Source organism: Symphodus melops (assembly GCF_947650265.1).
Source record: "Symphodus melops genome assembly, chromosome: 10".
Lineage (NCBI taxonomy): Eukaryota > Metazoa > Chordata > Actinopteri > Labriformes > Labridae > Symphodus > Symphodus melops.
In genome coordinates, this window is record NC_136700.1 from 24872483 (window position 1) to 24897042 (window position 24560).

Consider the following 24560-nt stretch of genomic DNA (forward strand, 5'->3'; position numbering starts at 1 on the left):
ACACTCTCCGGATCTCTGATTAGTGTTGTGAGCCTGTGAGCTGTGTGTCCAAATTGCCACTGTGATGCCAAAAGCATGTTTTCTGGCACAGCCGGGAGTAGCTCCTGCCAGAAGAGACGTGTGAAAGAGAGCAGTGATGATCAAGAGGCGCATGCATGCATTTGGTACACACACACACACACACACACACACACACACACACACACACACAGTTTGCTCTTAGGACACGTCACCCACACAACCACCACAAACCCACCAACCCCCCCATACCCAGCGCTCTCTGTTCTCATGGAAACACCAGCAGATAGACGAGAAGAGCAGAGGAGGAGTGTGTGTGTGTGTGTGTGTGTGTGTGAGAGAGAGAGAGAGAGAGAGAGAGAGAGAGAGAGAGAGAGAGAGAGGAATGGATGGATGGAGAGAAAGGGATGGAGGTAGGAGGAGGAAGCATGAGGGCCGGGTGTGGCAGACAGGCGAAGCAAACTACCTCTCATTCTCCCCCCCCCTCCTTTTTTTTCTCCCTCTGTGCCCACATTTGCACACAGTCCTGTTTAATGAGCGGGCACAGCGCATGTATTATCCCCACAACTACATTTATAACCATTACGGTACAGTGAGGCTCACAGGCGCATGCTCATGCAAACACCCACACTCAGTATTTGTCTTTTATAACACACATTCATAAACAAACACACGCACACACATATTCACACTGTGGTGTCAGAAGAGTCCCCACCCCCACTCTGACACCGGCAGATGCTACTGACACAGTAAGGATGGAGGGAGAGGATGAAGAATAGGAGGACAGACAGAGAGAAAGAGGAGACATGTGGAGGAAGAGTCCTGAGTGGTTGGTCTCCACTATTCTTTCCTCTCACATCCAGTTCACTAAGGGGAAATCATTAACCTGCACCCCCGAGCCTCAGCCCTCCCTGTGCTCTTTCTGCCACCACACAGACACATGTAGCACCATTACCACGCTGTACATCATCACTATGTGTCAGCCGGTTCTATAGCAGAGCGTATGACACAGATGCAGCTTCTGCTGAGTGTGCATCCTCTTCCTCTGCTCTGGCCTGCTTTACTTTAACACACGTTCATTCGTCTGCCTGTAAACAGTCCCCTTTGGGTCACATTAAGAGAATAACAGGTAAGTAAACGCTTTCCTCAAGGGAACTCAATGACTTTCTCTTTCTAGATTTATAAAGTTGTCACTGATTCTGCATCTTCAACATGCCTGCTCAGGAAGTGTTAAATGTCCAGACAGCTGAAGAGTAAACGCCAGAGAAACCCAATCATGACTGTGATCATTATGTGAATCATATGCTCCTCCACTAGTCACCGTATAAGAGCTGATGAGTCAATGTATTGATTAGCCGAAGGTAAGAGCTTCCCACTTCAAAGATGTGATCATCTCAGTCTTCTTAGATCATTATTATCTAACCTAAATATCAGAGAATTTCAATAATGTCACGGTTACTTCAGTTCTGGAAGATGACAGTGGGATATTTTCACTCTTCCAGACTGTAACAACGTTTTGCTGTTGAAATTGGTTGCAGCAACAGACATTCTTCTTTTATATCTCTTTTTGCCTTTCGGTCTGGAGCCGATCCCGGCTGTCACTGGGAGAGAGGCGGGGTTACACCGTGGACTGTTCGTCAGTCAATCACAGAACTGACTTACAGCCACACTGTTAACTTAACGAGCATATCTTTGGACTGTGAGAGGAAGCCGGAGTACCCGGAGAGAACATGTGCATGCAGCGCGAGGTTCCTTTCTGACAAGGATTCAAACCAGGAACCTCCTCTCTGTGAGGCAGCAGCCACAGTACATCACATAGCTTAAACACAACGTCATCAATCAATATCCTAAACATATAAGAGGAATATCTCTGGGAAGAGTTTCAGCTTATGCCAGGAAGAATTGATGCTGTTCTTGTGTCTTACACACACAACGCCTTACACACTTTAGACATCAGTAACTCGACTGCAGAGCTGACAGAAACAATATATTGCTTGGGAACAATCAAACTATATTGATACCTGTTTCACAATAAAAACTCAAGTCCTAGGTATCCAATATTGGCTGATAACTTTTCTTCAATTACTAAAATATACAGCAAGAATTCATTGACCAAGTACCAAGTACCAATATGCTTCCAAGGTTTTTTGCAATTTGGACAATGCTCTATCTGTCCCTCATTATTGCTTGTGGTTAGAAAGTTTTTTTAAAAGCTTAAATGTATTGACCTAGCACAGTATACCGAAGGTCAACACATCGGATATTTGACAACCTTCCTACTAATCCGTGCGTACATTAAAAACAGATGTTAACAAAAGATAACATGAAAGTTCAAATGTAAGATTCAATTCTGAGAATGTAAAATGTTTGTCTTGAGTAAACTGTACTTATGTAAAGAGTACAGCATGTACACATATAACTGAGAGATTCTGATCCTTTGCAGATGCTCAGTTTTCAACAAAGGGCCTGTCCTGCACATTGCTTTGAAGGCCAATAACATCATAGCATATCGATCAAATCCCCACACTCGGGGCGCTGCTACAAGTTGTTTAAGAGAGGAATGAAACGCGGCAGCTCGCTCACTCCGAGAACAAATGATCGGGGTTGTCTAAGTGAAAAATAAAAGTCTGAACACTTAAATTCCCGAGAGCCAAATTAAACTGAGGCCGGGGAAGATGTAGCTGAAGAAACAGAAAGAGAGTGTGTGAGCGGCTCTTTGAGAACAATCCATCTTCAATAGCAGCAGGTTGGTCATCAGCTGACAGTTAAATGACCCAGGCTAACTCAGCTGCTACTGATCTTCCCATCTTAGTATGCTAATGTGTGTGTCCGGTTATTTGATTGTTCCGCTAAGCAGCTGAATCTGCTGCTGCTGCTGCACCCACAGAGATCAATACTGTCACACTGTCCTGACAGTATTGAGAAGCTGCCACGAGGTATGTTCAACACTTTGCTGTATGTTGATGCTGCTAACTGTGATTACAAAGTCACTCTTGTGTAATTTTGCTATACTCAAAAACAAAGCCTAAAATATGATGGATTTTACCATCAATTCAACCTTTAAAGGATTTGTTTCTTCTGCTAAAGGATGGTCATTTGTCTCTCTATCTAAATCAGTGTCCCTCTGTTGCACTGTTAAATGTCCTGCTCACCACATATCAGGTATTGCACCACAAGCAACTTGGTGTCCTCCCAGGTGGACAAAACTTAGAAACACTATGTTCATTTGAGGCATACTGCATTTAGTTTTTTTTAAAAGAGTTTGGAACTTAATCATGACAACCCAATTTCTATGTGCAAATCTTGCATAGGGAACCTTTTTATTACACTCTCTTAAATGCAGAATTTGTAGGTATGAAATTTTATATCTGAGGAGTGTTGGTTTCAGTTTGTCCACTATAGTGGACATATAGATCAGGTATATATGTAGGAAAAGCATCTGTTGTGGTGAGGAAAATAGATTGCAGATATTTTGTTACCATAAATCTGCAGCACGTGCAACCAACAAAAACTGTATACCAAAAGCTTCATAACGAGGCACGTGCAAAGCATTTAAAAAAGCATATGTAGTGGTAATAAAATGAGTTTTTTATAAGTTTTCTTTTCAGCCAAGGTTCATCTGAAATGGCAGCCTGAATGGAACAGCTGACAGAGTGGTGAAGGGGATGTGAAGGGTCCTCTGTGTTGCAGACTTCCTGCTGCATCGGTGTAAAATGGTGACTGTTGGATTTGGGTGCTACCTGCAATTTAAGCTGCTTATTTGATGATTCCAGAGAGAAGGTTGTACCAGGATATTATGTTGAATGTGGGGGTTAGTAAGTGACCGGTATACTGTTTTTAAGATTTCCTTTCAATCTCCTCTGGAGAAACATAGGCTTTTGGGCTTTTCTAGATGAAATCTGCATGCTGCATGAAGGTAAGGGGCCCTGATGGCAAAGGCCCAGTCACCTTTGGTTCAGAGCTTTGATTGTGAAATGGCGACCTGACATTTAAGCAATGTGGAGATCAGATTTATACAGATATTGATATTTTCCCCCTCAGTACCACCCTATACTCACTTCCGTCCTTGCAGACAACGCTCACAATAGGCTTCAATAAAATTCAACCCAAAAAGGCTGATCATTAATGAACACTGCATGTATTGAGTCATAAGTCAAGGATGTAAATTGATTAAGTGAGAGAACTATCATCATCACAGGAGTATGAATAATACATTTCCAGATGCCCGTTATTTCTAATTGCAATACTTTCATTACAAATCAACACGTAGTTTGCTCTGAATGTAAATCTGCTATTCAGGTAAATACTTTTCAGTTTTCTTTTCTTGAAAAAGTGCAGCAGCATTCACATACACAATTCTATGTATGTATGTATGTATGTATGTATGTGTGTGTGTGTGTGTGTGTGTGTGTGTGTGTGTGTGTGTATATGTGTGTGTGTGTGTGTGTGTGTGTGTGTGTATGTATGTATGTGTGTGTGTGTGTGTGTATGTATGTATGTGTGTGTATACACATACATACATACATATGTATGTGTATGCATGCAATTCTGAATGTATGTATGGATGTGTGCATGTATCTCTGAACATAAGGATATAAATATATATATGTATGTATGTGTGTATGTATATATATATATGTATGTATATATATATACATCATATGTATACATCATATATACACACACATCATATATATATATACATCATATATATACATCATATATATGGATGCATATATGTATGACTTTATTTAGACATGTATGTATTTGCACGTGTGTAAGTATTTTGTATGATTATATGTATGAATGTATGCTTGTCTGCATGTATTAACATGTTCATCTGTAAGTAAATATGCATGTATGTACTATATGTGTGAATCTATGTATGAATATATAATTGTATAAATACAGTATGTATATATATGCATGTATGTGTATATATAGGCATGCAAGTGCGTGTATATGTGTATGCATGTATAAATGTTTGCCTATGTATGTATGATCGCATGTATACATAATATATATACATGAATACATGCATATATACATGCATGCATGTATATTTGTATGTGTATGTGTATGAGTGTATGTATTATTGTCTTAATGTATGTATTCATGATGTATGTACATATATGTATGTATGTATGTATGTATATATGGCATATGCATGAATTTATATATGTATACATTTATAGATGCATGCACACATGTATATATGCTTGTGTGGATATATGTGTGCATGTATGTATTCATGCATGAATCTCTGTATGTATGAACATATGAATATGTGTATTTGTATGTGTGAATGTATGTATATATGCATGTATTTGTGTATGCATGTATATACGTGTGTATATGCATGTATGTATATATGAATGTGCATGTATATATGTATGAATGTATCTCTGCATGCATGAACATATGTATGTACGTATGTATGCATGCATTTATGCATTTATATATATGCATATATGTGCAGATGCATTCAGATTTTTTAATGTATATTTGTATGTATATATGATTGTATGTCTGCATGAATGTGTCTATGTATGCATGTGTGTATGTAAATGTAATTTAATGCATGTGTGTATGTATGAATGAATGTATATCTATACACATACATACATACATGCATACTTATAAACACATGCATGTATGTCTATGTATGTATATATGCATGCATGTATATATATATACTGTATATCTGTATGTATGTATGTATGTTTGTATGTATTTATGAATGTGTGCATCTATGAATGTATGTATGCATGCATATATAGATACATTTATGTATGTACCTACATACATATTATACACACATGTATACATATATATGGATGATTGTATGTATGAATGTATATATACATGACTATGACTATATGCATGTTGATATGCATGCATGTGTGTAAGCATGTAATTATGAATGAATCCATGGATGTATCTCTGAAAGCAAGAACATGTGTATGTATGTGTGTATATATGTGTGTGTGTATGTGTGTATATATATATATATATATATATATATATATATATATATATATATATATATATATATATATATATATATATATATATATGTGTGTGTGTGTCGGTGTAACATGTGTGTGTGTGTGTGTGTGTATATATATATATATAAAAATATACTGTATATATATATAATCACATGCATATATATGCATGCATTTATGTGTGTATATATCCGTATATGTATGTATGGATGCATGCATCCATGCATGTTTATTTATGCATGTGTGTATGTATGTTTACCTGTATGTAAGTATGTATATATGTATGTGTGTATGCAAGTATATATTATTGTATGTATAAATATATGTTTGTCTGTCTATGCATGTATGAATGTATGTATATATATTTGGGTGTATATGAGTGTATGTATTCTTGCCCTCATGTATGTACATATTCATGTATGCATGCACATGTATGTATGTATGTATGTATGTATGTATGTATGTATGTGTGTATATACATATGCATGGATTTATTTTGTACAGATAAATGTATTTATGAAAGTATGTATGTGCTTTTATGTATGAATGTCTGTATATATGCGTGTATAAAAGTATGTATGTATGTACATATGCATGCATGTGCATTTATGTATATATGCTTGTATGTATGAATATTGACACCTGTATGCATGTATGTATATATTCATCTACGTCTGTATGTGTGCATGTATGCATACATGTATGTGGATGATTGTATGTTTGTCTATGTATGTATGATCGCATGTATAAATACATATACATATGAGCACGTATGTATATATGTATGTATTTGCGTGTGTATGAGTGTATGTATTCTTGCCTTAATATTTGTATTTTATAATAATGATAATAATACATTTTATTTGTAGCGCACCTTACATTTAAAAGAAAATCTCAAGTTGCTACAAGTAGGCCTACCATAAAACCATTAAAACATGTGCTTTTATGTATGAATGTATGTATAAATGCGTGTATATAAGTATGTATGTGTATATGCATGTATGTATGTCTGCATGTATGCACATACTGTATGCATCTATGTCTGTATGTGTGCATGCATGAAAGTATGTATGAATGTATGTATAAATATGCATGCATACATGTATGTGTATCATTGTATGTATAAATGTATATTTGTCTATGCATGTATGATTGCATGTATGAATATATGCACATATACATATGAGCATGTATGCATATATGTATGCATGACGTTTTTAAATTTTTTCGACATAGGTATGTATGTCATTTTTATCAGTTTCTCAACATAGGTATGTATGTCATTTTTTTCACTTTTTTCGACATAGGTATGTATGTCATTTTTTCAATTTTTTCTACGTGGGTATGTATGTCGGTTTTAATTTTTTCGACAGGTATGTATGTCGTTTTTTTACTTTTTTCGACATGGGTATGTATGTTGTTTTTTTTCACTTCTTTCAAAATAAGTATGTATGTCGTTTTTTATTTTTTTCGGCATAGGTATGTATATGAATGTATGCGTTTGTATGTTTATATGTGTATGTATGAATGTATGTATATGTATGTGTGTGTGCATGTATCTCTGATGTAAGAACATATTTATGCATGCATGTATGCACAAGTTTCACTTTTATTATAATCTGGTTCTATACTCCATTTTATTTAACTTAATACTTTTGCACATTTAGGTTTATTAATGTAAATATTATTTATCTTTTTTACATCTTTTTTACCTCCTTTTTACCTTGTTTTATTTTATTTACCTTTTTCTTATCTACATTGCACCGTGGGGAGGGGGGAAACGTAATTTCGATTTCACTGTATGTCTGACATATTTTGGAATTGACAAATAAAGAACCTTGAACCTTGAACCTTGAACCGTATGTCGTTTTTTTCTCACTTTTTCCGGCATAGGTATGTATGTCGTTTTTTCAACTTTTTCGACATAGGTATGTTGTTTTTTAACTGTTTTTGACATGGGTATGTATGTCATTTTTTTCAGTTTTTCGACATTGGTATGTATGTCATTTTTTCAATTTTTTTCTACATGGGTATGTATGTCGTTTTTTTCACTTTTTTCGACATAGGTATGTATGTGTTTTTTTTCACTTTTTTCGACATGGGTATGTATGTCATTTTTTTCACTTTTTTTGACATAGGTATGTATGTCATTTTTTCAATTTTTTTCTACATGGGTATGTATGTCGTTTTTTTTCACTTTTTTCGATATAGGTATGTATGTGTTTTTTTCACTTTTTTCAACATAGGTATGTATGTGTTTTTTTCACTTTTTTCGATATAGGTATGTATGTCGTTTTTTTCACTTTTTTCAACATAGGTATGTATGTGTTTTTTTTCACTTTTTTCGACATAGGTATGTATGTTGGTTTTTTCGACATAGGTATGTATGTCGTTTTTTTACTTTTTTCGACATGGATATGTATGTATATGTATATATATTCATGTATGTACATATGTATATATTTAAGCATGTTTCTCTATATGTAACAACATCTATATCTTTGAATTTATAGAGATGTATGTGAATACGCTTTTATGAATAGATAAAAACATATATGAATGTATGCGTTTGTATGTTTATGTGTATGTATGAATGTATGTATATGTATGTGTGTGCATGTATCTCTGATTTAAGAACATATTTATGCATGCATGTATAAATGTATAGTTGCATGTGTATGTGTATATGTATATATGTGCATGTTTATATACATGTAAATGTGTATGCATGCCTTTATATATGTATATATGCTCATCTGTATGAATGTAAGCACAGATGCATACAGATGTGTATATATGCTTGCACATGTATATATGAATGTGCATGTATATATTTATATCTCTGTATGTATTAACAGACGTTTATATGCACGCATTTATGTATCTATATATGCATATATGTACCGATGCATGTATCTATGCTTGTTTGCACAAATGTACCACCATGTATCTTTGCATGTATATATAATTGTACGTATATACGTCAATCAATCAATCATCAATCTTTTTTTGTATAGCGTCAAATCATAACAGGCGTTATCGTTATACGTGAATATATGTATGCATGTATGCATATACACATGTAAATAGGCCTCTATGTATTCATGTACATATGTATATATGCATGTATACATGTATGTGACATACACATGTACTGTATGTATGTACCATTTCATTGTCCACTTATTTTTTATTAAATCTTCTGATGACTCTCCAGTCCCTCAACTGCATAGACAACACAGATGGTGCCTACAATTGTGAGTGAAGCTCCCAGACTCCTCCAGTGTGTCCTTAGGGTTTAAAAAAAATAATGAACAGACCAAACAAAGAGATGAGGACAGAGGACAGGAAACTTAGGCTGTGTGTGATCAGCTTTAGCAACAATTTGTCTCCATTAAATTAACAAAGCATCTTTTCGCTAATATGTGGAAGAATCTTATTATAAAGTCAAGATCAGCCCATCACAAGGCCAAAAGAAAAAAACAAAGCCCTGCAGCCAAAACCAAAACTTTTATTTCAAATTTAAAATAAAAGTTACAAAGTAATAATGTGACACACATTTACTTCTAATATTGTTATAACAACATCGTACGGTAATGTAAAGACACTGAAACATGTAGAAAATACATAAAACATCTTACATAAACAGTACTTGGTTGGCAAAGTTAATGTCCAAAATCAAAGAAATGATTTTTTTTGTCCAAATAATAAGAAATATTGCAACAAAGACATCAACCAAAAGTCATACAGCCGCTCATGTGACAATAAATTAGACACACAAATGTATCTCCTTCACAATAAAGAAAGTGACACATAACTCATCCAGACATAAATATACACAGGTCGCACTCCTCTGTGGGATTGTGTTAGCATGTTCAGGGTCAAACTAAATATAACCGTCTGCTTTTCCTGTACAGACCGAATAATCAGATCATATCTCATAAAGGTCTGTAATGTGGGGTGTAGACCTCTACTTCCTCACAATGCACTGCTCCGAAAAAAAACAGTGGGCTGACTACAAGGAAGACTCGGGAATTTTATGAGTTCGTACACAAAAGGTAAATCAATTTATTGACATATTTTAAAGTATAAATACAAAGTGTGAGATGCATATTTCTGAATGTCTCAAGACAAACGTGCACATTTTTCCAAAGTGGTTGGTCGACTCTGGTAATTAGACGTGAATCCAGAATCCTTTAAAGCCAATACCTCCCATATTTAGAGCTCCAGTACAGTCGGTCTTGACGCTGCAGTCGCATCTTCCAATTAGCAGGGTTCTCTAACACTGAGACTCAGCGTAGCCTTCGTCCAGAGGGGGGCCTTTTTTGAGGTCGTAATAACCATCTTCATCCTCTGAATCCTGAACAGACCAGAAAAACCAGACAGTCAGAAGGTGCTACAGACACAGACACACTCAAATAGATCCAGACACAAAACAACTTCCTTTGAAAAATCAATATTTTATCAACCCTCAATTTCTGCTGTCAGCCAAAGAGCGCGTGTACGACTAAACATGAAACAGATCCAGCAGACATGTCTCATTTAGTTATTCATGGGTTGGTGGAGAGTCTGATGTCATAAAATGTTCTGTGCTGTACCATGAGATATAGTTCACAACAGCTGGTCTTCTTAGCTTTGCCCAGTGGTGGGTGGATGTCGTACTCCTCCCTGGTGGAAACAGAGAGGACAGTTTAGAGAGTTTGTCTCAACAATAATCACGCTCACTGCTAACCTGAACAGACCCAAGGAACAAAAGCTCACGAGGCTAAGGGACATCTTTGGTACTCTGAATGAAAGCAAAACTACATTCGAATGGCCTGAAAGGATTTCAGAGAAGAAATGAAGAGATCGGGTATGTATGTAAAAAATGTTTAATAAATGTATGTTTAATTTTTTTGTTGGTGTAGGTTGATGGATGGATGTTACCTTCTCTTGATGTTTGTTTGTACTGAATCCATTTTCAATAAACATTCACTTTTTAATGTCCGTTTGAATGAAATTTTTTTTAAGGAAGTATGTGTCGATAAAAACATACATACATACACACATATACATATAAAGCTGTACCTAATTAAGTGGCCGATGAGTGTATACATATATAGTTATATTAAAGGCTCTAATGGGGACAAAATTAACCGATACCGATGGTCACGTGATATGCTAATATCAGCCGATATTGCGGTTTCTTATAATGAGACGAGATTAACTGTAAAACACGTCCTGTTTAAAAAAGACTTGACTTCCATCTCCAGTCAACAGAGCACTCTTATTGTTGTTTTGGAAATCCCAACTTAGGAACAAAAAGTGGTATGACAAAAAAAAAAAAAAAATAATAATAATAATAAGAGATGCACATTTGTAATGTGATTGACAAAGTAGAAGAACGTATGAAATAAACAAGAGCTAATGACATAAATAATGCAGCCACAGTGTGCTCTAAACAAACAATGATGAACGGACTGTTGTGAATAATTAAAAGACTAAATCAATGGGCCTGAACTGGAGCTGGAGCTCATTTGATATTTCTGTCCATGTACTTTATGAAAGCTGTTAAACATGTATACCAGAGGGGCCACTGGCTTGTTTTACATCAGTCACGAGCACAAATACCAGCCCCAGTGTGACTCACACCACGGGGAGCGACGCTGCAACACTATAAAGCAGCCTGTAGATCTGCTCAGTTTGTGTGCTCGGCTCTGTACTGAAAAGAAACCATCGCACCTCTTTACAACAAGCAAACCTCTAACTCTAAATTCAGGTTTAACCTCCCTCTGATTAGCAGTGGAGAAGATTATTTATAGCCATCAGTGACTATCCTTACCCCCAGGAGACCCACAGCAGTGATTGGTTAAATAAATCTACTCACCCCTCTGTGACCTCTATGGGCGATCTGTAGCCCTTTGATTGGTTACGCTGTTTCTTGGGGCAGAGCATCCGTCCAATCAGAAAGAGGGTGATGATGGCCGAGGGGAGGAGGATGAAAGCCAGCAGGACAGCAACATCGGAGAAGCGAACGCTGGGCGCTGCGAGAAGGAGGATGTGAGGTCATTGGACACATACATATAAGCAGGCTGTTTATGACCGCACACTCGGATGATGTCATGGCGCTCCTAAAAGACTGAGGTGCTGCATGCTGTCAGACATTTTCAAGCTCGTCACTCCTTGACATCCCATGGATTAATGAGAATTAATAAAAAAAACAAAACTTTTGTTTTCCCTTGTCAGATAATAATCGGTTGCATGCAAAGTCTTTAAAATATGTATAATTATACAAAATCAAATCTTAAATTGAAGCTGAATTAAACTTGTGCACCTGAAAGTTTTTCCTGAGAATTGAACAGGATCGATTGCAAGAAGGAGAAAGTCCTTCAAATGTGACGTGTAAGCCGCCAGGATCTTTTTTCTTAAGTTTTTTTCTGTTTGTTTAGTGTTGCCACGGAAACACCAGATGTTCAGTCAAAGTTACATAAGGGAGCGGGAACTTCTACTGACTGTCATACTGTTGCTGTATGTGCTGCTGCACCCTGCAGAGAGAACTCCCATGATTCCCCGCTGGCCTCAGGGTCATCTAGTGTTACTGCTGTGATCGAGAGCCCCCTGGTGGTGGAAATTATATACTGTGCATTTTAGGATAGCCATTTCCATTAGATATTTCTTGGTCATTCGAGCCACTACATACGTTTTTGGTTCACATCTATATGCAATAAATGACTTGTATATGTCACATGAGGAATCATCTGACATATACAAGGAGGGTTACAGGACAAACCTAAATGTTCAGAGTTTTTGCCACTTCAAGCAGCTTCAGACTGTTTTTTCAGGGCTGTTTTCCTCGTCTCTCTGTCTGTTATTTTGCATAAACAGAGCAGGGTGTTTCATGTCTATCATGTGTTTGTTGCACTGCGAAGAAAAGTTACAAATGAAATGATCAAAACGAGCATGAAAGCCATCCACTGCCTATGAAAAGAGAAAGCAGCCGACATCCGACTGCACTCAGAATGTGTGACATTTGGATTTATTTTTACCTGCTTTACTTCAAACAGAAAAAAAAGTGATGTGCCTGAATGTGCCTGTAGAGAATTTCTTCCTAAATTTACAGAAGTTTAGATTTTATTGGTTGAAAATGTCTTTACAAACTGTGTGGAAGGTTTGGAAGGTTAAATCTGACGCTGAGTCAAACTGTCAGGACTTTTACCAGAAGACGAGTGTTAGAGCCTGAAAATCAATGAGCAGCTTCTGACTCACACATTTTCCCATCTACAGGAAAGAAGCTTCAATACTGAAATTGGCCGCTGCCTGGTTAAGTGTCTTTTTTTGTCTTGAACGGTGGCTACAGAGCCAAACTGTGACATCAGCAGCACAGAGTCATCCCGCTTCTCCTGAGCTGCTGCGACCAGCTCCGTAATCAAATAAGGACAGCATCGAAGCAGCTTCACAATCTCTGTCATCATTGGTGCTTTTAAGGTAAAATAAACACATTTAGATCAGTGTGTTAAATGAGGTACCTCACACTTTGTGACAGATGCCAGTATCAGATAAATAAAGGCTTTGGAGCTACGCATCACGCAACGCTGCTCAACAGGCGTCCAAGATCGACCCAGTAATGGTGAAAGTGAGAATAATACATCTCTTTTAAGTAAGTTTGTGTGCTGCTACAATGGAAGCTGGTTAATAGAGTCTTACCCTTTGGTGTGACACTGAGTACAGTGTGTGAATTGGGCGAGCCGTGGACATCCGGAGGGTTCCTGACTGAGCACGTGTACGTCCCGTTGTCTTTCAACGTGGCGTTGATCAGAGAGATGGAGGCTTCTCCGCGAGCCGGGCTTCCCTGCCATCTGACACGACCCATAAACTGACCCTCGAGCGGAGGGAACGAGCGTGAGGAGAAGTGGAAAAACTGGAGGGAGACAAGAAAAGAGAAAAATGTTAACCATTAAGAATATCAAACAGGTGAAGGTGAAAACAGTTTAGAGACGAAGAAAGGAAACGGAAGGTAATTATCTATGCTGCATGTCTAATCTAAGTGTCTGAAGCCTCCCACAGAATGTGACTTTTGTGATTTTCAAATGTCAGACATGGTCAGATATTTGTGGCAGGCTACGTCGGTTTTGACAACAACAAAAAAAAACAACAAAGAGGATATGGAAAATCGCCAGATTAAGAGAGAAAGTTTTTAATTGTGCAACACTGCTGGGACAGCCCAAAATGTCAATACCAGAAAAACAACATGTGAAACCGTACAGTAACACAATGGTAGATTTTTTTTTCAAAACAGTGAAGTCTAAAAGTCTAAACCTAGTAGATCATCTTCTGAGGAGAAGAGAGTGAATCCACAGGTGCTGGGACAGATGGTAGTGGGACATGTTAGGCAGATTAAGAGGGCTTTCTGTTCAGACGATCTGAACCCAGATCTCATTTTACACCAGGCAAAGAAATCCACACAGCCGCTCGACGACAACTCGGGGTGGTTTTTTTTTTGATCGTTTAGTTGAAGACTTATAACATAAGTTTGTTCAATAACAGCCTCCTTCCTCCCACTCTCCAAAACATGACATCCAGAGGACAAGTTTGTTTTGTGTGTAGGAGGGGACGGGGGGGAAGAAATACAGACATTTTAAGTTTGTTTTCCATAGCAGTGTAAACCCTGATTGTAGAGTTTTGGTTTAAACACATTTCCTGACACTCTGGTTAGTCGTGAGTGGCTCAAAAATTGGAGACAAATGGATGAAATTCGGAGGCAAAGAGCATTATTTGCTTTTACTTTTTGAAATGTTTAAGACAGAATTCTTTTACGACCTTTTGTAGAACTTTTTTTTTTTTAAATCTTTTTTTGACTTATCAATAGACTTATTTTAAAGCTACCGTGAGTAAATTCCTTCACAGTTGATTTTGACGCCCCCCTGTGGACAAAGTTAGAAACTAAAATCTCTTGTCCATGTTGTCCTGTACAGCATGAGGAGTTTCTTTCTGGCAGACTATCTCAGCCTACTTTCTTTTAGCAGTCAAACATGTCAGTCATCTTTGTTGTGGAAAACGTAAATAAAGACAAACTAACCATCTGAAACTAACCCGGCAGCAGCAGCACTGAATACATCACTATAAGTCCCAGTCTGTTTTATAACCAGTTAAAAACTCTTTAAATTAATAAAAGAAATGGGACAGAAGAAGGCCTTTTTAAACCAAGCTCCGCCTTCTTCAGGTCACACACACACACATTCAGATCGAAGGAGACACATTAAATATCACAGCTTGAAACATCAATCTAAACAGGACGAGAGAACAAACATTTTCTAGATCTGAAAAGAAACTCACACATGAAATAAAATCGAACCAGAAAAAGGCAATGTTGCCATCCAGCTCTGTCCAGACTCTTCCAAACGGCATCGTGTTCTGAAGAGTCTGAGCTGCTCGAGTCGGAAAAGGAACATTAAGACATCAAGAGGCTTTCAGATGAGTTGTGAGATAAGATCAGAGCTGGTGGCCTCACAGCTGTGCAGAAGAGAGATATTGATTTCTGCTAAAAACATCACAGATGTTTTTGATGTAAGGCTTTTCATGCAGCTTTCAAGACCTGAAGGGCCGATCACACGGACGACATGACAGCAGCTCCTGAAGTGAAGAAAAAACAGCTCCTTCAGAACCTCCTGATGAAGGATCTATGATGTTTGTCCACATTCAGAACCAGTGGTAGCACCGGGTAAGGCAGTATTACTCAGGGCATTTCCTCTGTTACTCCTCTCGTGCACCGAGTAACGCTCAGATAAGGAATAAAGTCATTACAACTCTGATCTGCCTTCTGAGGTCAAGGGGGTGTAACATTGGGGATGTCAGGACAGAGCAAGCGACAACCTCCCTTATTGAAAAATGAAGCCAATGCTGAACTGCAAAATCCTGCAGTACACCGAGTGTCCACTTGAGGTTGGCTCCAGGCGAACCGGAAGGGCGTGATGCAACAGTTCATCAATACGATATAAAGCCGCCTCAGCTCCAGCTCTCAGCCTGTCGTTAGGTTGACTCACAGCTGAGACAAGATTTCCAGCGTTGCAGCAGCTGCTGATGATGTCCCCCTCCAGCGCCCCCTGCAGGAACAGATGGCTTCATCCAATAACATATTCTATGGTTCAGAACTGTGTTTTTGAAGGTCCTGCTGTATTCAATTCACATACTGTTAACCAATAATTCATCATTACTGATGTGAGAGTACAATGGCGGGACTTCGTTGAAGCCCTGTTCAGGGACCGCCATCAGCACAGCGCTTAAGTAACAATATACAGATACAACAATATACATTGCTCTTTGCAGGAAGTGTTAACAGATTATTCCTCAGTAAAGGTAAACATTAAATGGACTCTGCATGACACATTCATCCATTCATGTAACATTGGTAGAGGCTGCTGCATGTTAAGTGTCCAACAGTTAACTAACTCCATTCATACACATCCAAACACCACTGACGCAGCAGGGGGAGACTGACTCTGAGCCACAGCACTACATGCAGCACAGAGGACTCGTTTACTTCCTTTGCAACCTTTTTTTTTTTTTTAAAGCTGTAAAAGTGATGCACCTTCACATGCAGTTAATCAAAAAAAAGTTCCCAAACATGAAACTATAAGTGGAGAAAACATCGAGACATTCATTGAGAAGGTGTTAATCTAATAATCAGATGTGATCGCCTCACTGTGGACGGGTCAAAATGTTCCCTCACTTCAATGAAAGGTGGACAGAAATAAAAAAACCATGTCTGCCTTGAGTCAAGAGAGGTGAGCTTCTTTCTAGGTTTACACACTACAACGTGTCAACATGGGTAAATCTACGGCCTTGAATCACATGCACAAACACAGACACTGATTCATTTTTATGGCGGTGCAACCCTGTGTCTATCAGCTGCCTGTTTATGAGACTGACTGCAGGTCCGGCAGAGACAAACCGGGTTATCTCCCTCTGCACTGTTATTCATCCAATGGCTGATCATTTGAGGACTCGACAGCCGCTAAAAGTCAGTGGCTGCGTAAGAGTCTGCTGGGTCTGGAAACGAACCTTACAGCCAATGAACCCTTTAAACTCGTGGAGAAAAAAAACAAAACGCTTCGACACAACAGAGAAGGATTGCTTTGAAATGGGGCCACGTACTCCATAAATCTATTTGATCATTTGGACAAAAGCTTCCAGTGACTCGACAAACGGGGGAAAAAAAAAAAAAGTCAGCGCAGAGATCATAATGATAGATTTATTTTTAGCATTATTCAGCTAAAATTCAATTGCCAAATCCTCCAATTACCACCAGCTCCCACTGATATTTGATTGAACATCCAGCTTCTCGTCTCCAATCTGCAAAATTAATTCTCATCAGGAGAGAGGTAATTATGCAAGCCACTGAAGCACTGCGGCACTTCAGACTGACACTAAAGCTTTGGCTGCAAAATGATATTTTCTGATGGAGCTTTTCACATGCTTATTCATGGTCTGTCCCACCGTGATATACAGCCAGGGACACACAGACCGACAAAGCAGCCAAAATGTTAATTAAAGTAGAAGGAAAGTAAACGAAGGCTTAGAATTAAATATGAAAAATTCAAGACTTAGTTCCATCTGTAGACCAAATCAGGAAAGTGCTTTACTTAATGTATCCGTCGTGAAGAGAACAAAAAGTTAGGCTGGGCGTGGCTTGTCTTCAGGTAACAAGGTTGACACACCTACAAATACCTGCAAGCTTTGTGAGGTAGTAACACACTTTATGCTAACAGAACAACACATGCAAACTGTGTAACTCCCTCCCAGGAAGTTCTCCTCCTCCCCCTGCACACTTTAAAAAGTCGACAATTGCATCTTAATGACTAAACCAACAGCACTCCATATCAGCGGAGCCACAAAACATTAGCCTCCACTTAACTCTGAGTGCTCCTATAGGAAATGATTGCATATAGGATTGCAGCTACCACACTATGGATTCCCAAGGTCCAAATGCAATTACATAGAACCACACTGGAAGGCTATCTTCAAACAAATGGTACAAATGGAACTGCTTAAATTATGTGGTGGACTTTTAGTGGATTGGTCACTGAAACTGGACCCGGAGCGTGCAGGGTTAGAGGACTGAGTGCAGCTATGGGTGGGAGAGAGACATCTGAATGCATTTTGAACAAGACCACCTAATCCACAACATAGGAAGGGGTATTATGGTAACTGACCAGCTGGGGTTTCCTGGGGAGATCTCTGAAAGACACACAAGCGCGGCTGAAATGTGAGAAGGGGGAAAAAAAAGTGAATAAAAAAAATATCTGAAGCGTGATGCTGCCACGTGAAACCTTCTGGTTTTATGAACATACTAAACTTCATGCTGCAGGTTTAAATGTAGATTCAAAACAATATTGATGAGGTAAGCTGCCATGCAAATAAGCCGACCACATATTCAAAGAAGCAAAGGAGGTTATTTATATATATATATATATATATATATATATATATATATATATATATATATATATACACACATCTCACAGGCGAGACAGAGACGAGCACGCTTTGGAGAGTTTGCATGAAGTACGAAGAAAAGCTCTGCATCATGTCCGTCCTGTCTCCATGACAACAGTCTGTAGACAACGGGCGCTGTATGGCAGACTGTTTCTTTTTGCAGCATGTTTTATATTTGAGATTGTTTTTACCAGATCAGACAAAGAGGATGTGGGTACAAGACACGATCCGTAGGCGACATAAATATCAGGGAACATCACGGCTAACTTTGGTGTGTTTGGAGGACTCATCATTAACATGCACAAACTGAGATCGAACTGACATCACCATTCGTACCATCTGATATCGACACCCTGCTGACAGACATCGGCGAATGATGTGGCATGAACCGATGTCAGCAGCCGATGTGCTGACTCACTTAAATGCTGGCATCTAAAATCACACCTAACTACTGACTCAGAGAAGAGCTGCTTCACTGAGCAGTCACCTGTGTGTGTGTGTGTGTGTGTGTGTGTGTGTGTGTGTTCATACTGTTCAAACTGTAAGCCTTTAAAAGTGTTTAAGAATAAATGAAACTGAAAAGAAAACCAAGTAAGAAATAAAAAGTTAACTGACGTCACCAAGAGAACAGGGTGACCCCTTCAGGTCCAGTATTTAGTCAGTACCGGTTGCAGTGTGCCAAGAAAAGAAACAGGCTGCAAGCAGTTTCTGACACCTCCTGTTTAAGAAATTACAAGAATGAAACTGATTCTGCAGCAGTGACGATGAAAACACTTTTCCCATTAGGTAGTTTCAACCTTTTCTTAAAAATATCAACTCACTGCTTGTGGCGGCCCTCCACTCTGGGGCCTGTAAGACCAGTCCACTGTCATCTTACTGGTGGGCCGACTGGTTGAAGTGAAAGTGCAGGACAAGGTGACGGTGTCCCCTCTGGATGCATGCAGCTCTGGGGGGGTCGTCACTGAGATGGAGGAGACTGAGGACGGAGCTGCAGGAGACATGGACAGAAGACACAGAGGACAGCGGTGAACAAATGAGAAAAGGAGAATAGAACATGAAGAGGTTTAAAATGCAGGAGAGGCAGAAAAAACAAGGTTCTGGTTGTGACTGACATTTTAAACATGTACTGTAAGCGAAACAAAACAACAACCTGAAGCATCTATAAAACATTGTGTTAGCTTTAAAGTAGCAGCAGAGCACAGACGCACACTGAGAAGTTTCTCTCCAGCCTGTCTCGTTGTATTTGACAGGTGTGCTCCACATCTGTCTATCTGAACACTGAGACCCCGACAGCAGGTCCAGGACTAAATCCTCAACCGAATGAACGCTACTCTATAAACACATATCTGTTGTTGTGGTTCCTCTCTGAGGTCTGAGATGTATTGACCAAAGAGTTTGAACTGTATGAATGTGGCTTTGGCTGAATGCATGAAAAACAGTCTCAGAGGCGAAACACATGAGGGATGCACTTCCCCCGACACGTCTGAAATAATCAAACAACAGCTGAGCGTCTAATTCATCTCTATTAGCATCAATCAATCAATCAATCAATCTTTATTTATATAGCGTCAATTCATAACAGGCGTTATCTCAAGACACTTTACAAAAGCAGGTAAAGGACCTTACTGTTTGTCTGTTAACATTAACAAAAGAGCAGGTAACAAGACCATGCTCATTGTTATGTTTACAAAAAGCAGGTAGAGGACCTTACTGATGGCTATATTACAAGAGCCCAGCTTAATCCGTCATAGCGTGGCAAGAACAAACTTCCTTTTAAGAGGCAGAAATCTTCAGCAGACCCGGGCTCATGACGGAACAGCCATCTGCTAAACTGTGCTGGGTAGAGGTAGTAGAGGAACTTGGGCCCTTAAAGTTGACATAACGAGATCAGGATGTCGCCAAATCTGGACTGGACGTTCACAGGTGGTTATTTGTTACAAGTGAGCAAAGTTTTTATCAATACCATTTGGAAGTTTTGACTTAAACAGTTTAGTTGAAGACGAAAAGTGAAACCAAAATTCAAAAGGTTTGTATTTAGAAGTCGGGACACCAATCACCTAAATATGCCTCCATCTTCTTTTATAGTAGTCTGATATCTGCATGAGCAGATGTCCCCTCTGTACTCGTCCTCCATCATAGGGTGTCATGCTGCTCGTCAGACACAGACAACAAGGCTGAGACTCAAATCTCCTCGTTTATTATCCAAACAGAAACTGGCTTTACGGAAAAAGAAGCTGGATGGCTAAACTGCTGTGAGACGAAAACCAATCAGTCTGAAGTCGACCCACAAACTGTTATGGAGAGGATTTAATTCATCTTCCACAAACTGCAGAAGTTATAAAGCGCTTTGTGATGTTTAACACGGTGGCGACACGAGATCTAACCGTCGCATTGTTGTGATGTGTCCATGTGCAATACTCACATGGGAGGACACACAACGTCAGAGACGCAACGTGAAGGGTGAGAGCGTCAGCTTTTGTGTTGTCTGATGCAAAACAAAAGCACCGGCTCGCTTTACTAAACTTCAGTGATATTAGCATCACTCCATGTGATAATGATCAGACACAGCAGCACGACGCTCAGTCACCCTCATCCACACACTCTTTAACGCTGAGGCCTCATATACAAACAGGTCAGTGTGTTTATCAAGTTTATGTAGAAACATGTCGCTCCATCTTTCCTCCTCTGAGCCAACGGTCATTTCAATCACGTGATTTCTTTTACAAAGGATGAAGCTAAGAGGAGAGAAAAAAAACACCCAGTTGGTACATAATCTAAGACCCCGAAAATCAGGATAAGGACGCACAAAGGAGTGACGGAGATATCCTGCGATCAGGCCGATTCATCTGGAAAGACCTTGGGGCGAGCAAGTCGACAACATGAACAAAGCTATCTGTACATAAAAGCAGGGATCACACAGAGGACCCCCGAAAGACGATCCCTTCTTGAACTTGAAGACATGATAGCGTCAATGTGGAAATTAGTGGCGGGAGCGAAATTGGCAGCTCAACATCGGTCGTATCTCTTATTTCCCAACAAGATGTCTGGATAAAAGTCTGATGAAAGACTATTTAATATCTTCATGGATCTCTCTCTAAACTCTTCTGGCCCTGGGTGAAATAAAAAAAAAAAAAAAACTTTTTTAAGGCCACTGTGCTCAAACTTAAAATAGTGTAAGGAAAACCATAATGATACTAATGTGCTCCAACATTCCCATGCTGCCTGTGTTCTGCCCCAGAGACCAGATTAAAAACACAGCAGTCATTCCAGCATGCATCTCTCGTTTCCCTCCCCTCAATAACAGGTCAAAGACTTGAAGAGAGAAACCAAACATCTGGCCACAGATCAGAGAAACACACTTCTATACACATGCACTTAAACCAGGAGTCACAAACCCTTCAAGACTGTCACCGTTAGAGGCCCCTGTGAGGCCTGTACACACACATCAAGTTAATCTGCACTGAGTGAAAACACACCTGAGGCTGAGTTCACTTTAACTTCCGTACTTTGTTTGTGTTCCCATTATCAGTATTTTCTTCCTCCTGTTCACTGTAGCTGAAACACGAAGTGTTTTCCGTGTTCCACTAGCAGAGAGACACTTTCAGGCTGAAAATAAAAAGGTGGCAGTGTGACCACAGCTCGTGTTTCTGTCACCTGGGGTGTTTACATGCGCACAGTTTAAAGACGCGTCAGTTCACTCGACAGGAAAATGTTTGGACGCGTCGCATTTCGACGATTAATGATACAATAAACGAGCCCCGGCTTCTTTACCGGGACTACAACAAGCAGCAGGCTGACAGGACCAGGCTCCTCTCTGTTCAAACAGCAGCTGGGCCCCGTTTACTCACCTAAAAAGACGACCGAACACAGCAGCCAAAGCACCTCCACAGCCGGGATCCTTTGGCACCGTCGACGCATTTTCAAAGACGAGAAAACGGCTTCACTCAAACCTCGACAAAACAAAAAGGGTCCAAGTTGCGTCAGAGCCCTGGTACGATTCCGTCCATAGTCTGTTTTTTCATGACTCAGTTTCTCCGTCGCAGCTGCGGACTGTGGGTACAGATACTACCTGACAAACAGGTGTATCAGGAAGTGGAGCTGCTGGGAACACTGGGAGTTTAACAATAAGAGACTTTTTTAACGTTATGGCTGAATTAAGGCTGGAAGTGAAACACCCAGAGGAAAGAATTAAACAATTACAAAGTAAAAGATCAAACTGAAGATATGCACCTCTCTCACATATCTAACAGCTGAGTCACCTGCGAGTTTTATCTGAAAAAAAAAACAACAACACACCACAGGTCACACCTAGTGGATGACAATTTTAAAACCAATTTCACTGAGTCTGGATTCGGTTTTTTATTTACAACCAAAACATCAATTAATCTTTATTTTTACAACACCCGAGTCCTTAACAAATGTATGGTGGCTTGAAAGTGCCAGACAAACTTACAAAGTGCAAAACACTTCAAAGCTCGAGGCAAATTCACATTTTGAAAAATGCAAAAGAAAAACCCTTTTACACAGAACTAAATACACAACTACAAAATCCATAGAAGACAAACAATACCTAAAAGGCTGACATACAGAGAATCAAAGTAACATGGATTACTAAATGTATGTACATTTATTGATCATGCAGAATACTTTTATGTCATGTTATCAGACTGGCAAACTGACAGACAGTCAGATGCAGATGATGAAGAGCAAAGACAATGAGCGGTGAACAGCACAGGCCGACCACAGACAAGATCAAGATCACAGAACATGTGTGTGATTGTAGGATGACCTATAGAGATGGATGGGATCAATATTAACGGATGGGAAATTAAGATGGCGTCCTGACCAGATTCTGAAACATTGGAGCAGGCCCGAAAAAAGGCCAACACGACTTACTAATTGTCCTAGTTTTATCCACTCTCAGAGGTCAGGGGAAAGTCCAACAACAGCAGAGTTAAGGACTAAAGGGGTCCTGGGAACGGCAGGAGATGTGGGCTGACCTTTAGAAGCTGCTCAAATTCCCCGAGGAGATAACCCTCACCAAACTCAGACCCCGTCGTAGTCCTCTAATCTAAAGGTGCCAAACAAGTGATCCTGACTGAACTTACCCTGGGAAGAGAGGAACGAGGAGGCACATGAGCACAAACTTTAAAAATATCAGGGCTGCATAAGCCACTGAACACGTCCTGTTTGGAGAGATGGTTCAGGGAAGAGTACCTGGTAAGGTGAGCCGGTTGCGATAACATAGATGCATATAACATTTCCTCCAGTTGCCGTTACTAAATATTTTATGATTGCATCAAATGTGCATAAATGTGCAATGTGAAAGAATGTACGTGAATGCAATCCACCCAGAGAGCTTCATTATTAAATTCTCAGATGACACAGCGAGTTTGAGCTCGATGCACAGAGACAGGCGTCCTTCTCGTTATCACGCTGAGGTATCCGCTACGCCATAAAGGGTCAAATGGCGTCCTCATATCTTTGCACGTTACAGTAAGCCCTATTCATGATATTTTCCCAGTTTCTCTCTTGCTGTGCAGTCCATGAAAAACCTGCCTTTAGAATCTTCTGCTGAAGATAATGTGAGTCATACAAGTAAATGATTTTTATCATAAGCATATAGACTCATGCCCACACATCTCTTAAGTAGCCTTTAAGCTAAGATTGTATTCTCTTTGCACATCCCCGTCCCCTCATATGACCCTGGAGGCCCGAGGCCCAGCTCGTCCCTTATCTCCCCAGCCAGCCTCTGTTTAAAAGCAGGGACGCTCTTGTGGGACTCCTCTTCTATTTCGAGTCACATTACTCCACTATCCCTGTCCCCAATCTCCCGTCTCGACTGTTGTAATTGTCTCTAATGAGAGAAGGTATTTGTTTTTCTAGCCTCGCTCCGGCGTTATGTTTTATCTCTCCCCTTCATGTTGATCCAGAGTCCTTCTGAAGTGTATTTATGTCTTTATTGGGCCTGGATCGTCAGTCCCATCCATCTGCTCTGCCAGGAGCGTTTCCTCCACCGTGACAACAGACCTGCTGGATCCATGTTGCGTAACCTCATTTCAT

General features: G+C 39.5%; 1 protein-coding gene across 2 annotated transcripts; it reads right to left on the minus strand.

Moving 5' to 3' along the window:
• Positions 1 to 9517: 9517 nt before the first annotated feature.
• mpzl3 (myelin protein zero-like 3) lies at positions 9518 to 22772 on the minus strand. Of its 2 annotated transcripts, none has more exons than XM_079353291.1 (6): positions 22346 to 22772; positions 19319 to 19485; positions 13710 to 13923; positions 11893 to 12049; positions 10625 to 10694; positions 9518 to 10386 (listed from the first exon to the last, which is right to left on the minus strand). In XM_079353291.1, the coding sequence occupies exons 1-6, from the start codon at positions 22413 to 22415 to the stop codon at positions 10306 to 10308; spliced, it is 759 nt and encodes a 252-aa protein (XP_079209417.1). In that variant the 5' UTR covers positions 22416 to 22772; the 3' UTR covers positions 9518 to 10305. The 2 variants fall into 2 exon arrangements, with proteins under 2 accessions (XP_079209417.1, XP_079209416.1); XM_079353290.1 differs by lacking the exon at positions 22346 to 22772 and adding an exon at positions 20920 to 21059.
• Between the last annotated feature and the right edge of the window lie 1788 nt (positions 22773 to 24560).

What these genes read in the sequence shown, in the direction of transcription:
- mpzl3 (XM_079353290.1), bottom strand. Translation starts at nt 21,037, where the DNA reads ATGCTAATATCACTGAAGTTTAGTAAAGCGAGCCGGTGCTTTTGTTTT. An exon ending in GACGTTGTGTGTCCTCCCAT is followed by an intron (nt 19,486 to 20,919) that starts GTGAGTATTGCA and finishes TGTCTCCTGCAG; the next exon opens with CTCCGTCCTCAGTCTCCTCC. An exon ending in CCCATAGAGGTCACAGAGGG is followed by an intron (nt 10,695 to 11,892) that starts GTGAGTAGATTT and finishes TGTTTCCACCAG; the next exon opens with GGAGGAGTACGACATCCACC.